The 20,682-nt window shown below is 36.9% G+C and overlaps 2 protein-coding genes across 6 annotated transcripts in view; both read right to left on the minus strand.

The window, feature by feature from the left end:
- Nucleotides 1–64: 64 nt before the first annotated feature.
- On the minus strand, nucleotides 65–15,421 carry LOC138011434 (thioredoxin reductase 1, cytoplasmic-like). 5 transcript variants are annotated; one of them, XM_068858419.1, is made up of 17 exons: nucleotides 15,245–15,421; nucleotides 14,324–14,463; nucleotides 13,120–13,180; nucleotides 12,413–12,630; nucleotides 11,072–11,144; nucleotides 10,814–10,933; nucleotides 10,569–10,606; nucleotides 10,343–10,447; nucleotides 8,543–8,658; nucleotides 7,844–7,994; nucleotides 7,173–7,247; nucleotides 6,695–6,787; nucleotides 5,368–5,444; nucleotides 2,836–2,992; nucleotides 1,437–1,640; nucleotides 677–811; nucleotides 65–512 (listed from the first exon to the last, which is right to left on the minus strand). In XM_068858419.1, exons 1-17 carry the CDS (start codon nucleotides 15,270–15,272, stop codon nucleotides 450–452), a joined length of 1,854 nt encoding a protein of 617 aa, XP_068714520.1. In that variant the 5' UTR covers nucleotides 15,273–15,421; the 3' UTR covers nucleotides 65–449. The 5 variants fall into 5 exon arrangements, with proteins under 5 accessions (XP_068714520.1, XP_068714521.1, XP_068714519.1 ...); XM_068858420.1 differs by lacking the exon at nucleotides 15,245–15,421 and adding an exon at nucleotides 14,917–15,107 and having other exon boundaries at nucleotides 12,413–12,555; XM_068858418.1 differs by lacking the exon at nucleotides 15,245–15,421 and adding an exon at nucleotides 14,917–15,093.
- Nucleotides 15,422–16,026: 605 nt separating this feature from the next.
- The window catches only part of LOC138011432 (uncharacterized protein C12orf56-like), a 23,972-nt gene continuing 19,316 nt past the window's right edge, over nucleotides 16,027–20,682 (minus strand). The window contains exons 6-11 of the mRNA XM_068858417.1: nucleotides 19,528–19,617; nucleotides 18,772–18,925; nucleotides 18,329–18,403; nucleotides 18,115–18,192; nucleotides 16,654–16,832; nucleotides 16,027–16,389 (exon numbers count right to left, since the gene is read on the minus strand). Of these exons, the coding sequence (XP_068714518.1) occupies nucleotides 16,251–16,389; nucleotides 16,654–16,832; nucleotides 18,115–18,192; nucleotides 18,329–18,403; nucleotides 18,772–18,925; nucleotides 19,528–19,617 (715 nt within the window). The 3' untranslated portion in view covers nucleotides 16,027–16,250. The remainder of the gene's footprint in view (nucleotides 16,390–16,653; nucleotides 16,833–18,114; nucleotides 18,193–18,328; nucleotides 18,404–18,771; nucleotides 18,926–19,527; nucleotides 19,618–20,682) is intronic.

Raw genomic sequence — 20,682 nt, forward strand, 5'->3', positions numbered from 1 at the left:
TTTCTGGAAATCCACTTTGTGTTGATAAACCCTTAAATACCCAGACGATAGCCGACTCAACAACTGTGTCCTTTCTGCTTTAATAATTGTAAATTTAGCGCATTTTTACAGTATCTGAACTACTTTCTCAGTTATATTACAAGTACAGAAAGAGCTTCAAAGACAACTATAATAAGTCATTACATGAACTTATCACCATTCTTTGGGACTAATATAAATATCACACACTTCCAAATGTTCTCTTCAAACTGAGTGCCCATCAGTACAAACATCAGGCAAAATTTTCCCACTTGAGCAGGTTACAAATTTCACCATCATCACTACAGAAGTGTCTGTCACCACAGTACTAATGGTATTCAGTGTACAGGATTAACCCCGCTGTTGCTCTTAGAATGATAAAGAACTAACAATCTCTACATTCCAAGAAAAAGCAACAGCAGGGTTTAACCTCAGCATCCACCAGCAGAAACATCTGCACCTGACCTCTTCGTTGTGGCAAGTGTTGTGAATACCTGGAATCCCCCAAACAAAGAAAACAAATTATTTTTTTCAAAGGAAAGAGGAAGAGACAGGTTCATAATTAGTCAAGGGATTTAGGCGGTGCATCATGTAAATTGCCTTTCAACTTGCAGTTGAACATTTGCCCACAACATCATCCTTTTAACTGCAAACTTACCTCAGAAACAGTTGGATGAATGCCTACAGTTCTATCAAAGTCACTCTTAGTTGCTCCAAGCTTAATAGCCACAGCGTATCCTTGTGTTACCTCACCGGCATTTGGCCCCGTTACATGAAAACCAACTACCCGCTCCTTAAATGAAACAACAAAATAATTTAATATTGGAGCATTGTGAAAATCAGAGTCAGAAAGAACCTAAACCTAACCCTAACCCTAAGACTGCACATAGAGACCGTGTGTCTATGAGGGTAAACTGTATTCCCTGTGTCAAAATGAAGCAGTTAAAACACTAAAGATTATTTGAAAGAAGAGAAATTAAAAATTGTTTTGTTTATGACTTTGCCAAAGTAAATTTGTTTGCTCTTTGAATGAGAGCAAACAGGAAAGTTAAATTAAACCCAGGCCTATACAAGTTCAGCACTTAATCCCTGAATAGGCCTTTTGCAACTAACGATCGATCACATGGTACAAAATCTGCCATGCTGGAAGGCAAGCTCATTATTATTCCCCCACTGAGACATTACAACAAAGAGACCTGAACCAGTCAAGCTTGACTTGCCTTTGTTTTAATGTCTCAGTGGGGGAATAATAATGAGCTTGCCCTCCAGCATGGCGGATTTTGTACCATGTGATCGTAAGTTGCAAAAGGACTATTCCCCACACCGGGGCTTTTGTCCACCGAAAAATCCAGTTTTTTTTTGTCCAAAACAGAAACCGCTCTGATCCTTTCTATTGGTTTGCACCTGGTGCTACTTACATTCTCTAGTTTGTTGCAAATCAACTTGGCATAACACTCGGTTGCATCTCTCTTGGGCAATGTATATTCCAGGGGTATATAGCTGCTATGATATACTTCAATATTTTCGTCCCCATACTTCTCAACAGCATCTTCCTCTGACAGACCAATCGAGCCATATTCCAGGGGGGTGAAGACTGTTGTTGCAACATTAACATAGTCACACTAAAATGAAAGGACAAGAGGGTTAAACTCCTTGGTTATCAGAGAAAAGTACAACAAAATTAAGCATGAAGGTAAGATTTTTCACTGTATTGCAACTTGGGGATACTCTAAGAAAATTCTTACTGCTCCTTTGCACGAGTTGAACCTATGACCAGTATGTACTGTATGTAAAACTGCAGGTGTAAAATGCAATAAACTCAAGTATGGAAAAAAAAATGGAAAAAGTTCCACTTTTGTGTGAATGGTCTGCCTGAGTGTGATAGTTTCAGTATTTTCTTTTGACAATAAAAGCATTATAAGGGTTAGGGTCAAGCTTTCTTTGGCATGTCATTGGCCTTCTTAAGTGTTGTTTTCCACTAGCTGAGGCAGGAAAGAAGCGGAAAACGTTTTTCTCACACACATCTGGGAGTCTGGGTGCTAGTGTGCAGGGGGTATAGGTCACATGGCTTATGAGATTTCCCACTTTTCTTGTTGCCGTTCGCCATTGCCTGACCTCCCGCCCACCCACCCTTCTAGTTTTTTTGGAGTTTTTTCCTGGAAGATAGTTTTTCCATTTCCTGTTTGTTGTGGGGAGATTTATTTGTATTCAGTCTTTTGAGTTACTGCAGTTTTCAAATTTGTTCTTTCATTGAGGTAATCTGTGATTAATAAAGGTCAGGCTGCATGGTTCGGCTTGGCATAGCTACCAGTTGTGTGTGAGAAGCGCTTGCAAAGGTTCTGTATGTCTTCCATTGTGTTTGTTTTTTTAACATGGGCCTTAATCACATGGCCGCCATGTTGAGATCCCAGGGATTGAAAACTTTTTTTTGCTCCACTGAAACTCGTTCCCAAACATTTCAACTTGAGAGTTGTCTATGGCCAATATGGCCACCGCATGAATAAAACCCCATGTTCAAAGATTATATGGAAAGTTTTCATTCCTCTACACAGTGATGTTGGTGCCAGCACATGCAACAGACATAATTTTTATTACTTTGCTTTGCACGAATCTCATGTAAATTTGTATAATTATAACCTCTTCCTTTCATGAATTTATGATCTGGTGAAGAAAATCTGTAGTGAAATACTCTATTCCAAAAATGTGGGAAATGCTTTCTTTACTGGTCTACAGGCTTTAGCTGACAGTTTTTGCCTACAAGGCCCCTCAAATTCTTAACTGACTCTTTACAACTGCAACAGGTTTGTTGTAGGTTACCAATTCACTGCTTCCATCATAAAGCCTTCTTGCCAATAACTTCCCAGCATGAATGGCTACAGGTGTGAGTTCAAGTTTTCCGTCTAGAATATCCCCTATGGCATAGATACTTGGTACACTTGATTGTTCATTGTCTCCAGCAATCACCTTTCCATTCCTGAAGGATAGTAGTTTTGTCAAACACCAGACTTAATGATAACTATCAATGAATAATTTCTCTAATTAAGTTTGTTTAAAGGGACACTGTCACGCAATTTCAGTCAAACTTCAAAACACTAAAATACACCTTTGCATCAATCAAGACCAAAAAATAATGGTGCAGTTTTGTTGCCAATAACAATTGAAGTACAATGAAGCTATAGTTTGTTATTTGCATCCATGGACGGAGAGGATGGAAATGGACTGAAATTGAAAAAAACTGGCCAGTTTTTTCAAGTTTGGGGATGGCGTCTGCAGAAAGTCACCAAAAATTAAATTGCGCCTTAAAGTTCATACATTTCATATCTTGTCAGTGCGTTGTCTGGAATGTCATACGTGTAAGCTAAAGTACTAATTTAGATTTTTTACCAGTTTTGACCCTAAAACAGCAAATTTCACATGACAGTACCCCTCTGACACACTCTTCTTTACACCTTAATTCTTAACATTATTCTCCAGATACCATTCTTGTACATTTTATTTGAAACAAAGTTGATGACTGCATTCAAGAGATGATCTAAATTACTAATTGTATTGAATTCTCATCCAGAGTCACAGGTCCATAAAACAAAACCACACTGCAATATTATTATTTTTAAACAAAACCACCCCTTTCTATGCTCAAGAGATCATTTGACATTAACGTTTCAGCACTACAAAGCAACAAACCACTTTTTTCAACAAACAAAAAGTTAGCAACATTGACAGACACTAATTTGTCAAATGGCCCAGACAGGAGTCTTACACTAATTACCAGGATACTTTTCAGTCCACTTAAAAATGATTTTTGCATTACAAAACAGCTTGTCATTTCAGGAATAAATCATGCGTCTTTCCAACTTAGTCACAGGCAAAGTTGCACTGATAGATTTTACGTTGTCTAACAACGGACAATAATTTTATTCTTTTACTTGTCAATGATAGCCAGTTCAGGGGTGGAAGGGTTTTATGGTAAACCTTTTATTCCCAAGATTGAAAAATTAATGTTCATTCTCCTACAGGTAAGTACATGTAGCACCATAGATTTCTTTACTGGGTAGTCACGAGAATTTGGTGTTGTATCACGATCATCTTGTAAGCTGATAATAACTATTATCTTCATTCTCAATGCCTGACTGACTGACATTTCATTGAAATTGTGAGGAGAATTTACAGATTGATCACTACTCCTGGGAGTCAAAGGGTTGATGAAAAGTTTGGTTTTATCAACTGAGAGTTGAAAATGTAAATTGACCACCGTATAGGGATTCTTTTTAATGAAAAGCCTTGTTACACCAGGCCCCAGTTGTTTGAAGGGTGGATAGGGTTATCCATTGGATAAATCACTATCCACTGGACAACTGAATTGACTTTGATTGTGTTTATCCCCTGGATAATGATTTAGGGTGACTTTCATATGACCTTGAAGAAGTGTTCGCAATTTGTTTCACAGGAAAGGAAAGGGGCACTGTAAACTGAAATTAACAATTAACGCAAAGCAAGTCAAATGTTGGTTTTTGAAGAGAGGGGAAAACTGGAGTACCCAGAGAGAAACCTCTTGGTGCAGAGTAGAAAATCAACAAACTCAACCCACATATGACGCCTGGGAATTGAACCCGGGCCACATTGGTGGGAGGCGAGTGCTCTCACCAGACCAATGTTTGGCAAGATTAAAACAAAGCTTCTCCTTATTCCTGCCAAGGAATGTCCTAATATGGGCAATAAACAGTTTGATTGGCATTTGCCCAATCATCTTACTGCATTTCAAATGATGAAAAAGCAAAATTTCTGATCGCTTTCCAAAACGTTCCATGGAGATGATGTTGTTTGCATTTGCGTTCACCAAGCAAATGAAAATTCATGCTCATTTGTTTTTGCTTGATAAGCCAATTAAATGATTTGCATTTTTGTTTACTCTCATTTATTTTTCAAGGGCACATGAAAGTTGCTCTATTCGATAGATAGCGTTATCCACCTTTTGAACAACCGAGGTCTGTTTGAGACTTTGGCTTATCAAGGTAACCCGTAACATAATTCATGAGCCTAACAGCCTATCAAAACACCGATAAAACGTCATGTGTACGAGCTTTATATCCTGATAAAACACTCCTCGTTAGTATTCTCTATATAAAGAATACTAATAAGGCATAGCTTGTTTTTCTTGTATGCTAATATTTGAACCATTGCTTTGAGTCCAGAGGGGGACACTCTTTATGGAATGTTTTTGAAGCCGTTCAAAAAATTCGCACCATGTGTTTTATTGGGTCTAATAAAACTCTGCTACGCCCCCGATAAAACACTGCTGCTTGTTTTTTAAACATTACATAAGGAAATAATGATTAAAAGTGTACATACTTTGGATTCAGTGAGACACCAACTTCCTCCAGTCCAATTCCTTGAGTGCAAGGGTCCCTGCCTATTGCAAACATAACCTAACAGAGGGCAATTAAAAATATTGTCCGTGAACCAGTAGCTCATTTTCACAGGCAAGGGTCTAGACAACTGTGCACAGCAAAATGAACTGCTGGTCATCAACATGTTCATCACCATTGGTAGACAGTTGTCTGGGGGAGCTGCTGTTCAATTTTATCTTGAGTGGTGCCACCACAATTGGTGTCTTAGCACCATCTTGCGAAGATGATGATGATGATCCAAGGTCTCAGTTTGTCAGACTGTTGACAGTCAGCGCAACATCGGACAGTGGACTCTATGATTGTTATTATTACTATTTTTTCAGTATCACTTTTAATTACTATTATAATATATTTTTTAATGGGAACCTCCACTGTTTCAACAAATGTCACCTAAAATGTTTCAATTGTACTTGTTAGAATATCTGTTACAAAAAAAATGCAATACCTAGTGAAATAATTTTTTATCATCTTCGAAAGATCTGGTTCAACGCTTTCGGGTGCCACCATCTTGAATGTTGTGCAATGCAAGTTAAGTACTGATGACATTTTGTGGTTCCTATTCCATTGTAGAAAGCAAGCGAAAACCAGAAAAGATACTTGCATAAGTTTCCATGTTTTTTTTTTTTTTCCGAAAGATGATAGACGTGCATTGATTCAAACTATCTGAAGGATGATTCTTCAAAAAAATGCATTTTTTTTGTTACAGATCTTCCAATAAGTACACATGGAACATTTTAGGGGACATTTGTTAAAACAGCGGAGGTTCCCTTTAAACTAGTTGTTTGATAATAGAGTAAATAGTTGTACATGTACATGTACATGTAGTTACAACACTATACATGGTAAATGAGTAGTCTTCCAACTATGAACTCCTGACTTCAGAAGGCATTGGATAACTCAATGGGTTGACATTGGTTGTCCACTGCATATAGGCTTATCCATTAAATTAGAGCTATCCACTACTGTCCATCACATATTTCAGGTCACAGTTTTTAAAGACCAGAAAACTTTATCCTGTGGATAGGTCACTATATGGCTGTTTCAGTTTGCCCAAAGATTTCAGAATTTTCTCTTGTAGCCACAATGTGCACACTCTACACACACATAAAATTATAAGGGTACACTCCCTGACACACGTCATACAGAAGGTACATATTATCCATCATTTTTGAACATGTTCAAGACAGTGAGCAAGGTAGACTGAAACTACAGTTGTACAGAAAAGAAGAAATGGCCAATTAAAGCAATTCCACTGCCCTAAAACTCACAGTGTTACATTCTATAGATGATTCTTCTCCAGTTTCCAAGAGTTTGTAAAAAACTCTAAGTTTCCTTGGAGTTCCTTCTTCTATAAGTTCAACCTGAAGTGTAATCATTGTCAAAAATAAATCATCAGTTCATTAAAACACAAGACATTTAAAATTTTAAGGTAGGTAATATAAATGACAATGACTTATTATCATCATCATTCTGTACTCGACTATACTAATATTAAAGCCGAGAACAGATGATTTAATGCTCACTCAGGGGTGATCGAACAACTACCTCCCCTTTCACTGCCAAGAGTGAAACTAATACTGTAGATTTTACTTTGACTAACACCAGACTATTTTAGCTGTCAAAGGGTACCCCCTTGGGCATGAAAGGGTTAACCTTTTGCCTCCTGGAAGGCCTAGGGATGCTTAAAAGATTTTACTGTCTAATTATGCCAGACCATTTTACTCATCAATGGGGGCTGGTGTGTACCTTTGTTGGAACTGCTGGCCTTTTGATCTTCACTCCATGGTTTTGCATATCATTACCAATTTTTTCGGCCATTTGCTAAGAGAATGTAGCAAAATTAGTAATTTGAATAAGTCAGATTTTAGTTTTAATATTACAGTATTCTATTCAAGAAAGACACATGTATATTCATAAAAATAACTTTCTTAAAACCTTAATCTTACATGTATAATTATGGTTAAGCTCACATGCTATTCTGGGGAGACTGTGCATCAAAATTAAAGAGAGAAAAACCATTAAGGCTGGTTTCTCATGAGGGGATCCAAAGTACCCACAAAACAAACCCACAATGCAGCCTCAGTTGGAGAATTAAATCTGGAACAAATAATTATTGGTGGAGGGCATACATGTGCTCTTACCACAGTACAGAACCTACTCTCTTTTAAATGTAAACAAGGCAGAGCTCTGGGTCCTGTATTAGCTGACTAAAACAACAGAGCTAGAGTAGGTGAGTTCTGCTGTCAGCCATTAGGGAAAAAAAATCAATGTCTCTTCAAGAGGGACACAGAACTGCCTTGTTCAGGAGCAATGTTCGAAAAGTCTACCTTAATGCACAAGTTCCACGTGACCCTCACTGTGACCATAACATGTCATTCATAATTTATGACAAGATTGAATAAATCCAAATTTTTTACCTGATCAAAGCCTCGTAAAAGAATGGACCGCACAAGGACAGTGACATCAAGCCCAACACCAGCAAGGAATCCTGCACATTCAAGAGCTACATATGATGCACCAACCAGGACTGTTTTGCCTGGACTGTGTTCTAATGAGAACAAATCATCACTAAAAAAGAACAGCAAAAAGAAACTGTTGATTTCAATGAGCAAATGCTACATTGTAAATTAAGAAATTTATTTCTAGCCACAGGCAGCCCCCTAACTTCTCCTAAGAACTGTTGGCACAAGCCATACACAAAAAACATGAATTCAAGTTCAAAGAAGAAGCCACTGGCTTCCACTTCTTGAAAATGATAGTCCTGTTCTGTGCAGGAGATGTATGTGATGTGTATTTGGCTGAGACTTGACAAAGGAAACCAATATGATAAGAGTAACAATTATTGTTGTTTCTATCTCAGACTTGTGAAAATACAAAACAGACAGAGATACAATGCATTTATTTATCTTGGAAGACTCTGATTTACTTGGAGAACTAACTGGTCAGATTTCAAACCTATGATGCTATGATTCCTAGTTTTCAAGCTCTAGATCTGAAACATCAAGGGGTGGGATTCATGCAATATAGTGAATTTGAATAGTGAGATGTGTACAGTGTTTGTAGATGAAGACTTGGTATACTAAAAAAAACATATCTAAGACTTAAATATATTATACCTTGTGATACCATACTCTTTAGCCCCAGGTATATCCGGATACCGAGGTCTTAATCCAGTAGCAAGGACAATGTGTTGTGCGGTCATCTCTGAGACCTTTCCCCTCTTGTCAACAGCCTATGGCATACAGATCAATTCAAAACTAGTTGTTTTTCACAGGCCAAGTGAAATTAGGATTTTAGGTGTGAATGGGTGACTCCCCAATCTTCTTCTGGACTTTAATTATAATTATTATATTATTTTCATTTCTATGTATCTTCCCCTCAATTTTTGCTTTGATGTAGTCGTAGAAGTTGCAGTTAATACTCCACTCTCTTGCAGTAAAAACTGAATTACAGGGTTGTCAGTAGATTTTCAAACAGGATTCAACCAGTAATACCTTTCAATAATTATTTTATCACATCACTGCATAAAAATGGCAGACAACAGCGACGTATAGTGGACAGATGAAAGGGAAGATACCTGGGAACAAAAGTAGAGTGGAAATTCACCGTGATCAGCATATAAATTGCCTGGTGTGCCTGTAACACGAAGCGACGAAATTCCCTGCTGAAAAAATTGCCTAGTGTGTTGCTGGCTTTATAATGCACATTGCATTTTCAGAGCATGGTTGTTGTTAGTCTGCGAACGCAGACATATTTCCCGCAGTCATTTGGGGGTCAGGTGGCTTGGAGGTTATCTATCGGGCCTCCCACCACTGCGAGCCGGGGTTCAACTATGGCCTCGGTCAGCATGTAGGCTGAGTTTCAGTCTATCTCAACCTGACTTGAGGGTTTTTCTCCGGGTACTCCGGTTTTCCTCCCTCATCAAAATCGACTCTGACATCAAACATGGACTGTATAGGGACAGCCAGAGGCACCTTTGTATGCTTTCAGCCCGATGTCGTAAGCTGCGCCCTTCGTAGTTCAGTCCTCGACTGAAAGTAAGGCTGATTAGCACTAGCAATCATCATCATCATCATCATCATCATCATTAATTTCTCCCTCCTGAAAAAGGACAGAAACGACTGCCGGAAGTACATCTGCGTTAGCAGACTAAGCCATCAACTAACATATTTGTACACACTACAAAACCTATGCAACTAGCAAACTTTGAAATGCGTAACATTCAAACTTTTATCAAGATGCGAGTAGTGAGTAAGCGATCACTGTTTTTCTCTAAATGTCATCCTTTTTGACATAAAAATTTCATAGCCTGAACAGGTGGCTACCTTCATGCTCATAGCCCATGGATTTCTGCCGGTTGCCGGCTTCTACTGACAGCCCTGGAATTACATACCAGTAATGACCACAAAATACATGTAACTTCTTTACCAATAAAATAATGCTAAAAGAATCCCTGTATATAGACACAAAACTACACCACTAAGTAAAATACTTTCAGATAGGAATCTCTACATGTAAAAAAAGTATCTGTCCTTTTCATTCTTGTCTGCTTGCTCACTGCAATGGCAGACTTAAGATTTTTTTTAATGGTTATTGCTCATATTTAATATTAATAATTTTGTTCTGGTCTTTATTGATATCTTAATAGTAAGGTCTAAGTCTGTGGCAGTCAGCTTTGGAAATCTACTGGAGGTTATATAACAAATTAAGAACCTTCAATGAAAGAAAGCAGATCTTGCATCCAATTACAACAACAACAAACATATATTTTCCTATATACACAAACACACAAAAAAATTATAATTACATAATATTGTTCATAAAAAAAGAGAAAGATAGGCAGCCAGCCATAGTGCTGAGAAACTATACAAGGTTTGTAAATTATGAGTGAAAATATCTGATACAAGAATCTTTACCTTAATTGTGTGGGGGTCTACCAGTGTTCCCGTAGCATTCTTGTACAGGACCTTTTTATCTCTGAGTTCTACTCTGTAAGCCCAATTAAGGGAACCAATGTGATTCTAAATTTGTAAAATATTAAAACAAAAATTTGTTACTTCTCTGCTCCTTAAGAGCTGAGGCAGTACTTGTAGGTTAAACTGAAAAACAAAACCAAACAGTTCTTAAAAAATGATTTCTAACCTGCACATTTTCCCTCATTGTTGCCCAACTGTGCTCCACTGCAAAATGATTATTATAAAATAAAATTAATCTGTAAGAAGTTTTGTATAATCATGATACAATGTATGACAACAGTTTTCATGAAGCTCTTGTAAGTTCACTTACAGTGGTGTATTACTATTTCCTGTAGTGTAATCAACTAATTTTAGGACAGTGTGAATCTAAGTTATTACTTGGGCTAAAGTGCAAAACTACCCCCAAATTACCTTTTTTATCGAAATCCCAGCCAAACATTCGTGCATCCTCCATTTCATGTCTTAGTAAAGCAGCTTGATGCATAAGCTTCTTTGGAATGCAACCAACATTTACACAGGTTCCACCAAGACCTGTAAGTATAGAGATACAATTACTCCTAAAAATACATATTAAGAACTGTCAGACTGGGAACTCATCTTCTTGTCCAAAGCGCACAATATTATTCTTTGGGTCAGCTAAAAATGACAATAATCACAATCAAAACAGACCCCAAGTGGTTCCCACTGGTGATGGTTTCACAAAATCCAAAACAGCAACTTTCTTGCCAAGTTTAGCAGCTTCCTGTGAACAGGAATAATAGTTTGTGTTCAGTGAAAATTTGTGACATGATCATCAAATTGACAATTTTAGAAGAAGGGAGAGTCACCCTTCAGCATAGTGAAGCTCGTTACTTTGGTTTCCATGAAATTTGGTATTAATAAACTACTATCGCCCATTGTCAATTTAACAAACTACAATCAGTGACACAATATTGGTACACTGACGGAATTAATAGAGCATCCCTCCCTCTCCCACCTTTCAATGTTGTTAAGAAACTAAATCGTACTGAACAGTTAGTTTGGGTGCATTCCGCTATTCAACATTGAACGGGGGAAAGGGGGTGGGTGTTCCAACGACTTATGACTGTGATTGTAGCTTATTATCCCTCTTATGGGTGCAATACATCATTCAACATCAGTAGCTAAAACCAAATGAACACAGGAAGTGAGACTGGAAAAATTTTAGATGTCTAACGTCAAAAGATTTTACTCATCAACTGAGGCCATCCTAACGTGTCTGAGCTCGAGGGTCGAGTGGGTTAAGGACAGTACCTACCAATTCAAAGCTATTTATGCGTGGTTTACTGAATATGCGGGAAAAGCAGATCTTAACAAGTGTTACTGAAATCCAAAAAGAAAATTGCATGCATTTTTTGAAGATAATTAATCAACAATATTTGTAAAAAAAAAGCTTTAAAATACAAAGCAATGGATGGCATTCTTTTCCAAATTGAACCTTATTATCATCTCTGAAAAATGCATGGTTACCCCCAATAATTATTTTCTCTTTGGATACCAAGATCACTTGCTAAGTTCTGCTTTCTCCACATAGTTTTTAACTGTGCAAAAATATCCCTGTATTAATAAACACCACCCATACGAAATCTGAGTATCTTGAGATGCGCAGAACGCATGTGCAATAACAATAGTAGGCACAATCCTTAAGTTTACGTTTTAGCAGAATTCCTCTGCATGAATAAATGGGCTTATAGAGCGGTTTTCAAATGAGTGTCGTAAAACCAAAACCAAAGTAATTACTTTGGCTAATCAAAACAGACGGAGACAATCCAGTAAACCAATCAAACTCGAAGTAATTACACATAGCCAACACAAAGCCAAGGGGAAAAATTAATGCGCAAGTGCGAGCCACGATTGGTTTTGGTTTTGGTTTCACTTGTGATTGGTTGAAAAAATTGGCACAAGAACTTTGAATCAATCACTGAGCAAAGTAATTACTTTCCGACACCCAACTGAAAACCACTCGAAGAGCCTCCGATTTTACAACTATACCTTGGAGCAAGCAAGCCCTCCAGATCCTCCCCCAACGACAATGAGGTCATATGTATATTCCTCCGTAGGTGGAACAATCAAGTTCATCAACTTTCCTTCCTGGTGAAGCTTCATTGTAGCATCAGCTCCACCGATGTGATTTCCTTGAATGAAAACGTTGGGAACTGTTCTCTGTCCAGTCTTCTCTTTTAGCTTGTCTTGTATAACTGAGCCATTGTCTTAAAAAATATATGTAATATGTCCATAAGAAATTACTCCTCCTTGTTTCTGCATTGCACAACAAATCGATCCCATGGACACCAAAACATACAATTGGATGAAGATGACTTCCTGCTTTCATCACCAGAGAATTTTTACCCAAAACAACTGACCAATAAAAACGGAAAACATGATAACCTGATCTTCCACTTAAAAACTGTTGGACAACCACCAAAATAATAATGTTTTCAAGAGTATGACAGGTTAGTAAGGCAGCCTGTTAATTCAACTTTAAATTAAACTCTCTATAAATTTTGAACAGATCAAAGTTGTCAAGTACTGCACTATATAATACAACAAAATAATCATTTATTGTTCTTGTGGTGTTCAATACTGCCAGAGGAAAAAAGAACCATTAAATTGGGAAGTAACATGTCAGTTATGGGGTAAAATTAGGCTTTCACAATGCATTACAAAGAAATAATTCATGTAATGATTATATTATGTACCTAATAAATCCAGTTCCATAGAATTGTACACCACACTTAATGATGTGAACAGATCCTTTACCTAAATTATCGATAAAACAAAGACATAATATAAATCACTGATAAAATACAAATTTTAAATATATTCCTTAAGACAGACACACTACCGGAAATGATAACGAAGAGTACATTAATTAATGCCAAGTTCAATGACAGTCATTTCATTTTTGCATAGAGAAAATAGTCATATACATGAAATTACTCCTTGTTTTTTGGTTCTTTAATAGAAATACATTGCAACAAATAGTTTTTATCAGATGTGGCAATAATGTATTAGGTCTGTTTGTATTTTATTGAAAATACTTTGATAAACTCGTTTTGCATGGTGGGAACTCTTAAAAAGCCTCTGGCATGTCATGACAATTTGAAACAGGCAAGCTGCTGTAAATATGTAAATTAATATCGATAGTCATATTCAGATCTACTTGCCGTAATTCAGTCGTCAGTTTCTAAACACCCGCTCAGGTTCATTGTGCAATTATGATTGTAATTAACTGTGGACATAAAATCCTTTTCAAATTCAATTTGGCTCGATCTTGATAACAACTGGGCTATGCAACAAAAAAGATATGAAAAATTAAGGCCTGCTGTTCTTTCCTCCATCAAAGTTATGGTTTAACAGATGCCGGGAATCTCTTTTCATGGTGTTGATCTATAAAGTTTAATCCACCATCCTTACTCTTTTACTAACCCTGTACCCTGCACGTCAATTCTGACAGTTTTCAAATTCGAGGGGGAAATAGCTTATCATTTACATTTTGTTAAGTAGTCTTTTGGCCTTTTTATAATACCGTAAGCCTGGATAAGCCATATGACTTGAATTTCACTTAAGTATTTTTGTGCATCCAACTTACATGTGCGTTAAAATGTACAACTACTTTCGTCTATTCGAGATTAGATTTGGTACAAACAACTTACTTGCCTGGTACTACTAACACATTATGTAATCTCCCTAGTTGCCCTGAAGGCCTCTTCTTCCCTGCACACAATTATAACTAATACTGTTTTGTCCAAGCATGCCGGCAATCATTACTATTTTTATATTTTCAAATTTAAAGGAGACCTTCTCTCGAGCCCTTGTTTAATACAAAAAAACACAAAACTGGATAGCCTGTCATGAAGTCTGTTTAGGTTGAGAAAGCTTATGAAGACAGTTCGTTCTTACCTTTTTGCAAAACGGACACGTCGTTTTGGAGAAAATCATCACGGTGTTATCTTTAATATTCTGGTCGATCATATCTTGAATCGGCGCCATCTTGCTCGGCGTTTCGGGCGATGGTGTCCGAGCCCGCTTCAGATTTGATACTATTAACCCAATAGTGGAAATTAACGGATTTCACTCACTAACAATTCAACTCTTCCTTGATGTACTGTATCACGAACTTTTGATGTCAGAGCGCGGAAATACGTTTTACATAAATTACAACTTCAGCACTTTGGTCACATGTTCAATGCAAGTTCATATCAAAGGTCATAAAGGAAAACTCTACTTGTAAAGTGGATCAAAAGCAACTTCGCAGAAAAGAAGAGACACTTAAGCTTAACTTTTAACTGGGCAGTCGTAAAAGTTTCTCAGTTGCTGGTCAACAAAGAAAAAAAACTTCCCTCAAGCCGGCCACGTGACCGCTGCTCAGCCAAGTGCGAACAACACGAAGAAATTTGACACGCGAACGAAGCAGATCTTGTTTGGTTTTAAACACTTTCTTACGATGCAGTTTCTAAAGCCTCGAGTTTTCGGTTATTTGTAAGGCTACGCACCTACATATGTAGGAGGTAAATGAGTTGTCAAGTCATACACAATCATCACGGAAGATTTAACCGAAGCAATATCGAAAAATCCGGAAAAGTAAACCCAGTGCATTTTACTTCCTGTCCTATAATGCCACTAACATGACGTCCGAAAAATGTCGTAATAAATCATTGCACAATCGTCACCGCCAGCCAATCGTCGATTTCATTGGGCCACTCAAATTAATTTTCCTCTTATTTCTGACTTACCCCGACAAGTTGTAACAAAAGCACACAATATTGTAAATATGGCCCGTGATAGGAATTTCAATGTGGAAATATTATAAAGGGAAAGTACCTCCGTTTTCCTCCCTAATGTCATACATCTGGAACCATCTGGCCAATGCTTTTTTTTCCCAAATGCAAAATATACTTTTCTCACGTTTATATACCACAAGAACCCCGCCAAAAAGACTAAGTCACGCTGAAGAAGCAAAATTAGCATTCCTCGCACGACTGCCTTTCAATAACTGCTACGTCATGAATTCCAAAAATAGCTTAACTAAAATAGCTTCACGCAGCAGCCAATGCAATGCTCGTTCTGCATCACTACAAGAGCAACAGCAGCCGGGTATGCTGCATGATTATTCCCACTTGTAACATCGTTGTCGCTCTGTTTCCTGTTTTTAAATGAAGCCTGTGCTATTTCATCGGACAGATATAATTAATACCCGTTAGTTGTACACCCCAACCTGGAGGAGCTAGGAGATGAAGGTCTTGGGCTGGGTTGATATAACGGAGGTAGCACTGACTCGATTATTAAAAAATTATTAAATTAAGAAAAAAATTAATTAATTAAATACTGGATGTGACAACTTAAAACACTGCTTTGGACAACTTAGTCCTGGACTGCAATTTAAGCCAAAGTGGTTTCGTTTCATTTTTTTACACAACATAAAAAAGAATCGCTTCCACACGGATAAAAAAAGGTTAAAAAACTATTGCAATGTTTAATGTGGTAGATGTGGGAGCCAGTCAATATTCTGACATGTTGAATTTATAGGATTTCTTATTCCAACACACCCCAGAAAGATTAAGAACACAAATTTTATCCTCCCCTCAAAAACTTCACAACACTGCCACAGCAACATGTACATTTATTTAAATAACTCTACATCTGAAATTTATTAACACATGCTTAACAAATAAATAAAGCTGAATAAATACATTGCAATAAAAATAAATAAATAAATAAAATAATAGAATGTGATAGAGAAAAATCACTGAAGAGAAGTCATTGAATTTGTTCCAGGAAATTTACAATAAATTTGACATTTTCTAGAAGTGGTTAGCACTATTTTTTGTCATTTACAAATCGATTGCTGAATAGCCCTCCTATTTAAAACAAAACTTGTTACTTTCTCTAGTAGTTCAATTGTGGGACGTGTTAGTGGAAATTTGGAAGGAAGTTTTTTCTGTACAACTGGTTTCCTAATGTAATATCTGCAATGAGAAATTTTAAAAACAAGTAATTAAGAAGCACAGGTAAAACGTTGGGGTTGTGTAAACCTCAGATTATATATTTACAGGAAATTAAAACTTCAAATTTTTCAACTGAAAAGCCAATCAAATATTAAAATCTGAAATTTGCACCTTTCATTAATTAATTTAGTAAGACAAAACTCCCTTCTAAAAAATGGAGATCAATAATTAACAATATCTAATAGGGGCTGGTTCAGGCGTAAAATGGTTTATATATATAATTACCTAAATTCTTCCGCATATCCTTCTTGAATGTGAGTTGCAACCAAAGTGCTGTATTCAAGGAAGTTCTTAAGAACAAACAGCTGACGATAGAGCAATACTGCATCTGATGGACATAGGTACTTTTCAGCAGAAGAAACTAAAGATGTAAGCCTTGCCATAACTCGATCCACAAATGGCTTCTGAAAATCAAAAGGTTAGTGTGAGGGGATATAATAATAATTTAATAATTTATTCACTTATATAGCACCCTTTAACATTTCCAGAATGATCAAAGGTGCTTTACAATCCACGAAAACTAATATTTACAATAGATAATTACAATAAAGTTGCTATTTACAATAGATAATTACAATAACAGTACAAAAATAAATTAATAATAATAAATAAATTATGAATAAATGAATGAATGAATAAAAAGTACATAAATAAAATACAAAATACCGATAAGATCGTAATGCAAATCTAAAACGCTAGCTTAAAAAGATAAGTCTTAAGAGATTTCTTAAATAGTGCTAGCAAATCAATCGTGCGGATGTGCGCAGGTAAGCTGTTCCACAGGCTTCAAAATCAACGGTATTTTATTTCCCATACAAAGTCTTATATTGCGTTTAAATTCTCAACGGCTGCCTGTAACGCAACACCGCTTGCACTCAAAGGTCATCTTCCCACTAGTAATTAATTATTACACGCTCTCTTGTGACACGACCTTGGGCTGCCTATGTTATTACAAGTGAAATTGGTATACAAGTGAAATCAAGAGGAAAATGACAATTGCAACTAAAAAAAGTTAGAAAAAGCACTTTACCAAATAGACCATTTTCAAATTCTCACGGCTGGGCTGGATCTAGAATTAAATGGAGGCTAGTGCGGGCAAATCTCTTTTCAAATGCAAATAATTATAAATTTGCCAGCATTAGCCTCCATTTCATGCTAGATCCAGTCCAGATGTGAGAATTTGAAAATGGTCTATTGAATATTACTGGATTTCAGTGAGGGTTCCATAATCCGTTTAAGTGAAATAAGAATCTTCTACACCAGCTGGTTAACACAAAAGTAACTTACATTGTAAGAGAATATTTGGGTTTTCTTTTACCATTTGTGAGCGCAATCTAAATTCTTGCGCTGGATACATTTTTTTGAAAATTCATACGTCAGTCATCAGCTGGTCACACGTACAGAGGATTCATGCATTATTTGTTTGGATGAGAGGCTTTTTTCGAGGACATTTTGTACATTTATACTTTTGTCGTCCAAAGTTTGCCATAAAATTTATTTTTCCTCGGAAAAGCCTAAAGTGCTAGTTTTGGGAACATACATTGTAACTTTAACTCATTAACCCCTGAGAATGACACTTAACAGATTTTACTCTTTCTAAACGCCAGACGATTTTACTCGCCAATGGGGGGTGGGGGGGGGGGGGCATCCTAGGACTTTTGAGGTGTGAATGGGTTAGAGACTCACCGTTTGTTCTTGAGCTTCAAGGATCTTCATGAGCCAAAAAATATTTAGAACATTTCCTTCTAATGAAAAGCAGTTTGCCTGAAAATAGTAAAAACAGGTTGTTGATGAATTAATTTAATGTACAAATCTGCAAAATACTGAGGACTTACTTAAGTACAACAAGTATGTATATACAACTCAAAGGACGTTTAAACAATAGTGCAAGCCTCTTTACCTGGTGCACAATGCAAATGAGCTCAAACAAAAGGGATGTAGCACTGTCCATCACTTCAATCAATAATTTATTCATCTAAAAACAAAGATGATAAGTAAACAATTATCTGAGATATAAAGACAACGTAATTACAGCACTTAAAGACCAACTGCACTTTGTTTTACACAAATCATCCTTGTCATCATCGATATCAGCACCATCATCATATCATTGTCATTAATATCACTATGATCTAAATGGCAACTTATGCATTGACATTATAAGTACTTTGCTTCTGATGAAAGTCTGCCACTAAAAGACCAGACGGATTGTGTCAGCAGTAGGTTTTGGTCTTGCCAAACTTTAAAGTTGTCATAAAACAACTTGTAAAGCCTTAATTCTTTCGAATTCATTCACTTTGATTCTTAATTGATTAATTAATCGACTTAGATTGATTTGATTACCTCCTCATCTCCTGAGCCCACGGTGAATGTATTCCTGTTAGCGCCTGATAACAGCAGTTTTGCAGCAGGGGAGATTTCAGGTACTCCGGGTGATTGTCCTGTAGTTAGTGGATGGATGACAAGTGTTCTTAAGAGATCTTTGATTGAACGGCCCCTAGAAATAAAAGTTTGGAAGACAAGTATTGAAAGTGAGGATTCTGTGAGAAACATCTTGCCCCATCCTGCCCTTCAATAAATAATTTATCATTCATTATTGTTCTGAACCATGATATGGAAAAGAGAATGCACTTAATATAGCGACCTACAGGGGAGTTTCTCAAAAGGCTGAAAAGCAATTCTTGAAACTGATCAAACTATAAAGATTTACTTTGACTAACAGTGCAAAGATCTATGAATGCATGGAGACATTACTTTTTCCTTTCAAAGATAAAAGGGGATGCTTAATAGGCCACTTTTGATATATTAAAATTCATCTTGAAAGAGAGGTTTAGAGGACATAGACAAAGGAAATTGGGTGATATGCTAATATCGTTCACATTTTATTCCAACTTGCTTCTGTTGTTTTTGTCCTAGCTCTGCCTCACTATCAAGCTGAATATTGATATTTCGAAAATGGCATACTATCACGCAAAATATGTCAGAAAAGCTTTAGCACTTAATTTCGCAAAATGGCCTAGGATACAGTAATGTGTGTACTGCAAACTTTTAACTTGACTTTGTTGCCAATTTTTCACAGGACTGCAAATCAGGACTTACTTGTGATCTTTGATGACTGTCAACCTAGTAGAGAGGATGTCAGTCTCTTGAAAAAAGCAAATAAATGCTTGTAACAACACAACAACATAGCTGCATGGGAACAAAATAATAATAAAAGTAAGAAAATTAATAAATTATTATTGAAAGTCATTCTTCCAATTGAGAGTTTCATAAATTATATGGTTCACACTTCAACCAGGTAGGTTGACAATGAGACATGCTCCTCTGGCTGGTTTGGAGAAGTCTAAAATTAATGTTAGTTGCACCTCACAACCACAACGTTTTGACACTCTTGTTTACTGTCTTCATCAGCTATTGCAAGAGTCCTCACTGATTACATCTCATTGAATCATAATCGTGGTAATGGGTAATGGGATCCCCACATCGGAAGGCATGCTGGAAAATCTCATGGGAGAGGAGTTAATGGCCCTGGAAATTCAGATGGGAGGGGGGTTCTCAACCTACAAATTCTTCCTAGGGGGGCTACTTTCATTGATGAACGCTAAGTTTTGATAACTTTGAAGTACTACTTTGTGTTTTCAAATTGCCTTATTTTTTCAATCTACATGTACAAACATCTTACCACATATAAAGTTTCCCTCAATAGCAGAGATGCCAACCTATGGAGATCTAAAACCTGGAGATTTTTTCCTTCTGGGCTCCCCACCCCTCCCCCTCTTCTCCCCCCAAAAACGCACCCACCCATCCCCCAGCAGCTCCTTCAGAATACCCGAATATTCTGCCGCCATTGTGAATTTGCGGGAAAACAGGGTACTTATGTCAATAATTTTTATTGGTTAATCGGAGATCCAATCAAACAATCGGTTATATGGCTATGATAGCTGAAGGAAGCCATTTTGTTTAGTTCTATTAACGTGTGTTTAAACTCAGAGATGAAGAAATGCATTAAGAAACAATGAAACGAGTTAGAAAAAATCGATAAAATCGATTTTTTTTAAACTGTGGGGATGCAATTTGAGTCTAGAATGGAGAAACGTCTGTGAAAGGTTCAGAGTCGTTTTTATCCGGGAGATTTAATGACCCGTACGGGAGACCGGGAGATTCGTTCCGTATCCGGGAGACTCCCGGATAATCCGGGAGAGTTGGCACGTATGCAATAGACTCCATTACTCGTGTAAAAGAGGTCCAATACTG

The sequence above is a fragment of the Montipora foliosa genome, chromosome 7, assembly GCF_036669935.1.
Source record: "Montipora foliosa isolate CH-2021 chromosome 7, ASM3666993v2, whole genome shotgun sequence".
Classification (NCBI taxonomy): domain Eukaryota; kingdom Metazoa; phylum Cnidaria; class Anthozoa; order Scleractinia; family Acroporidae; genus Montipora; species Montipora foliosa.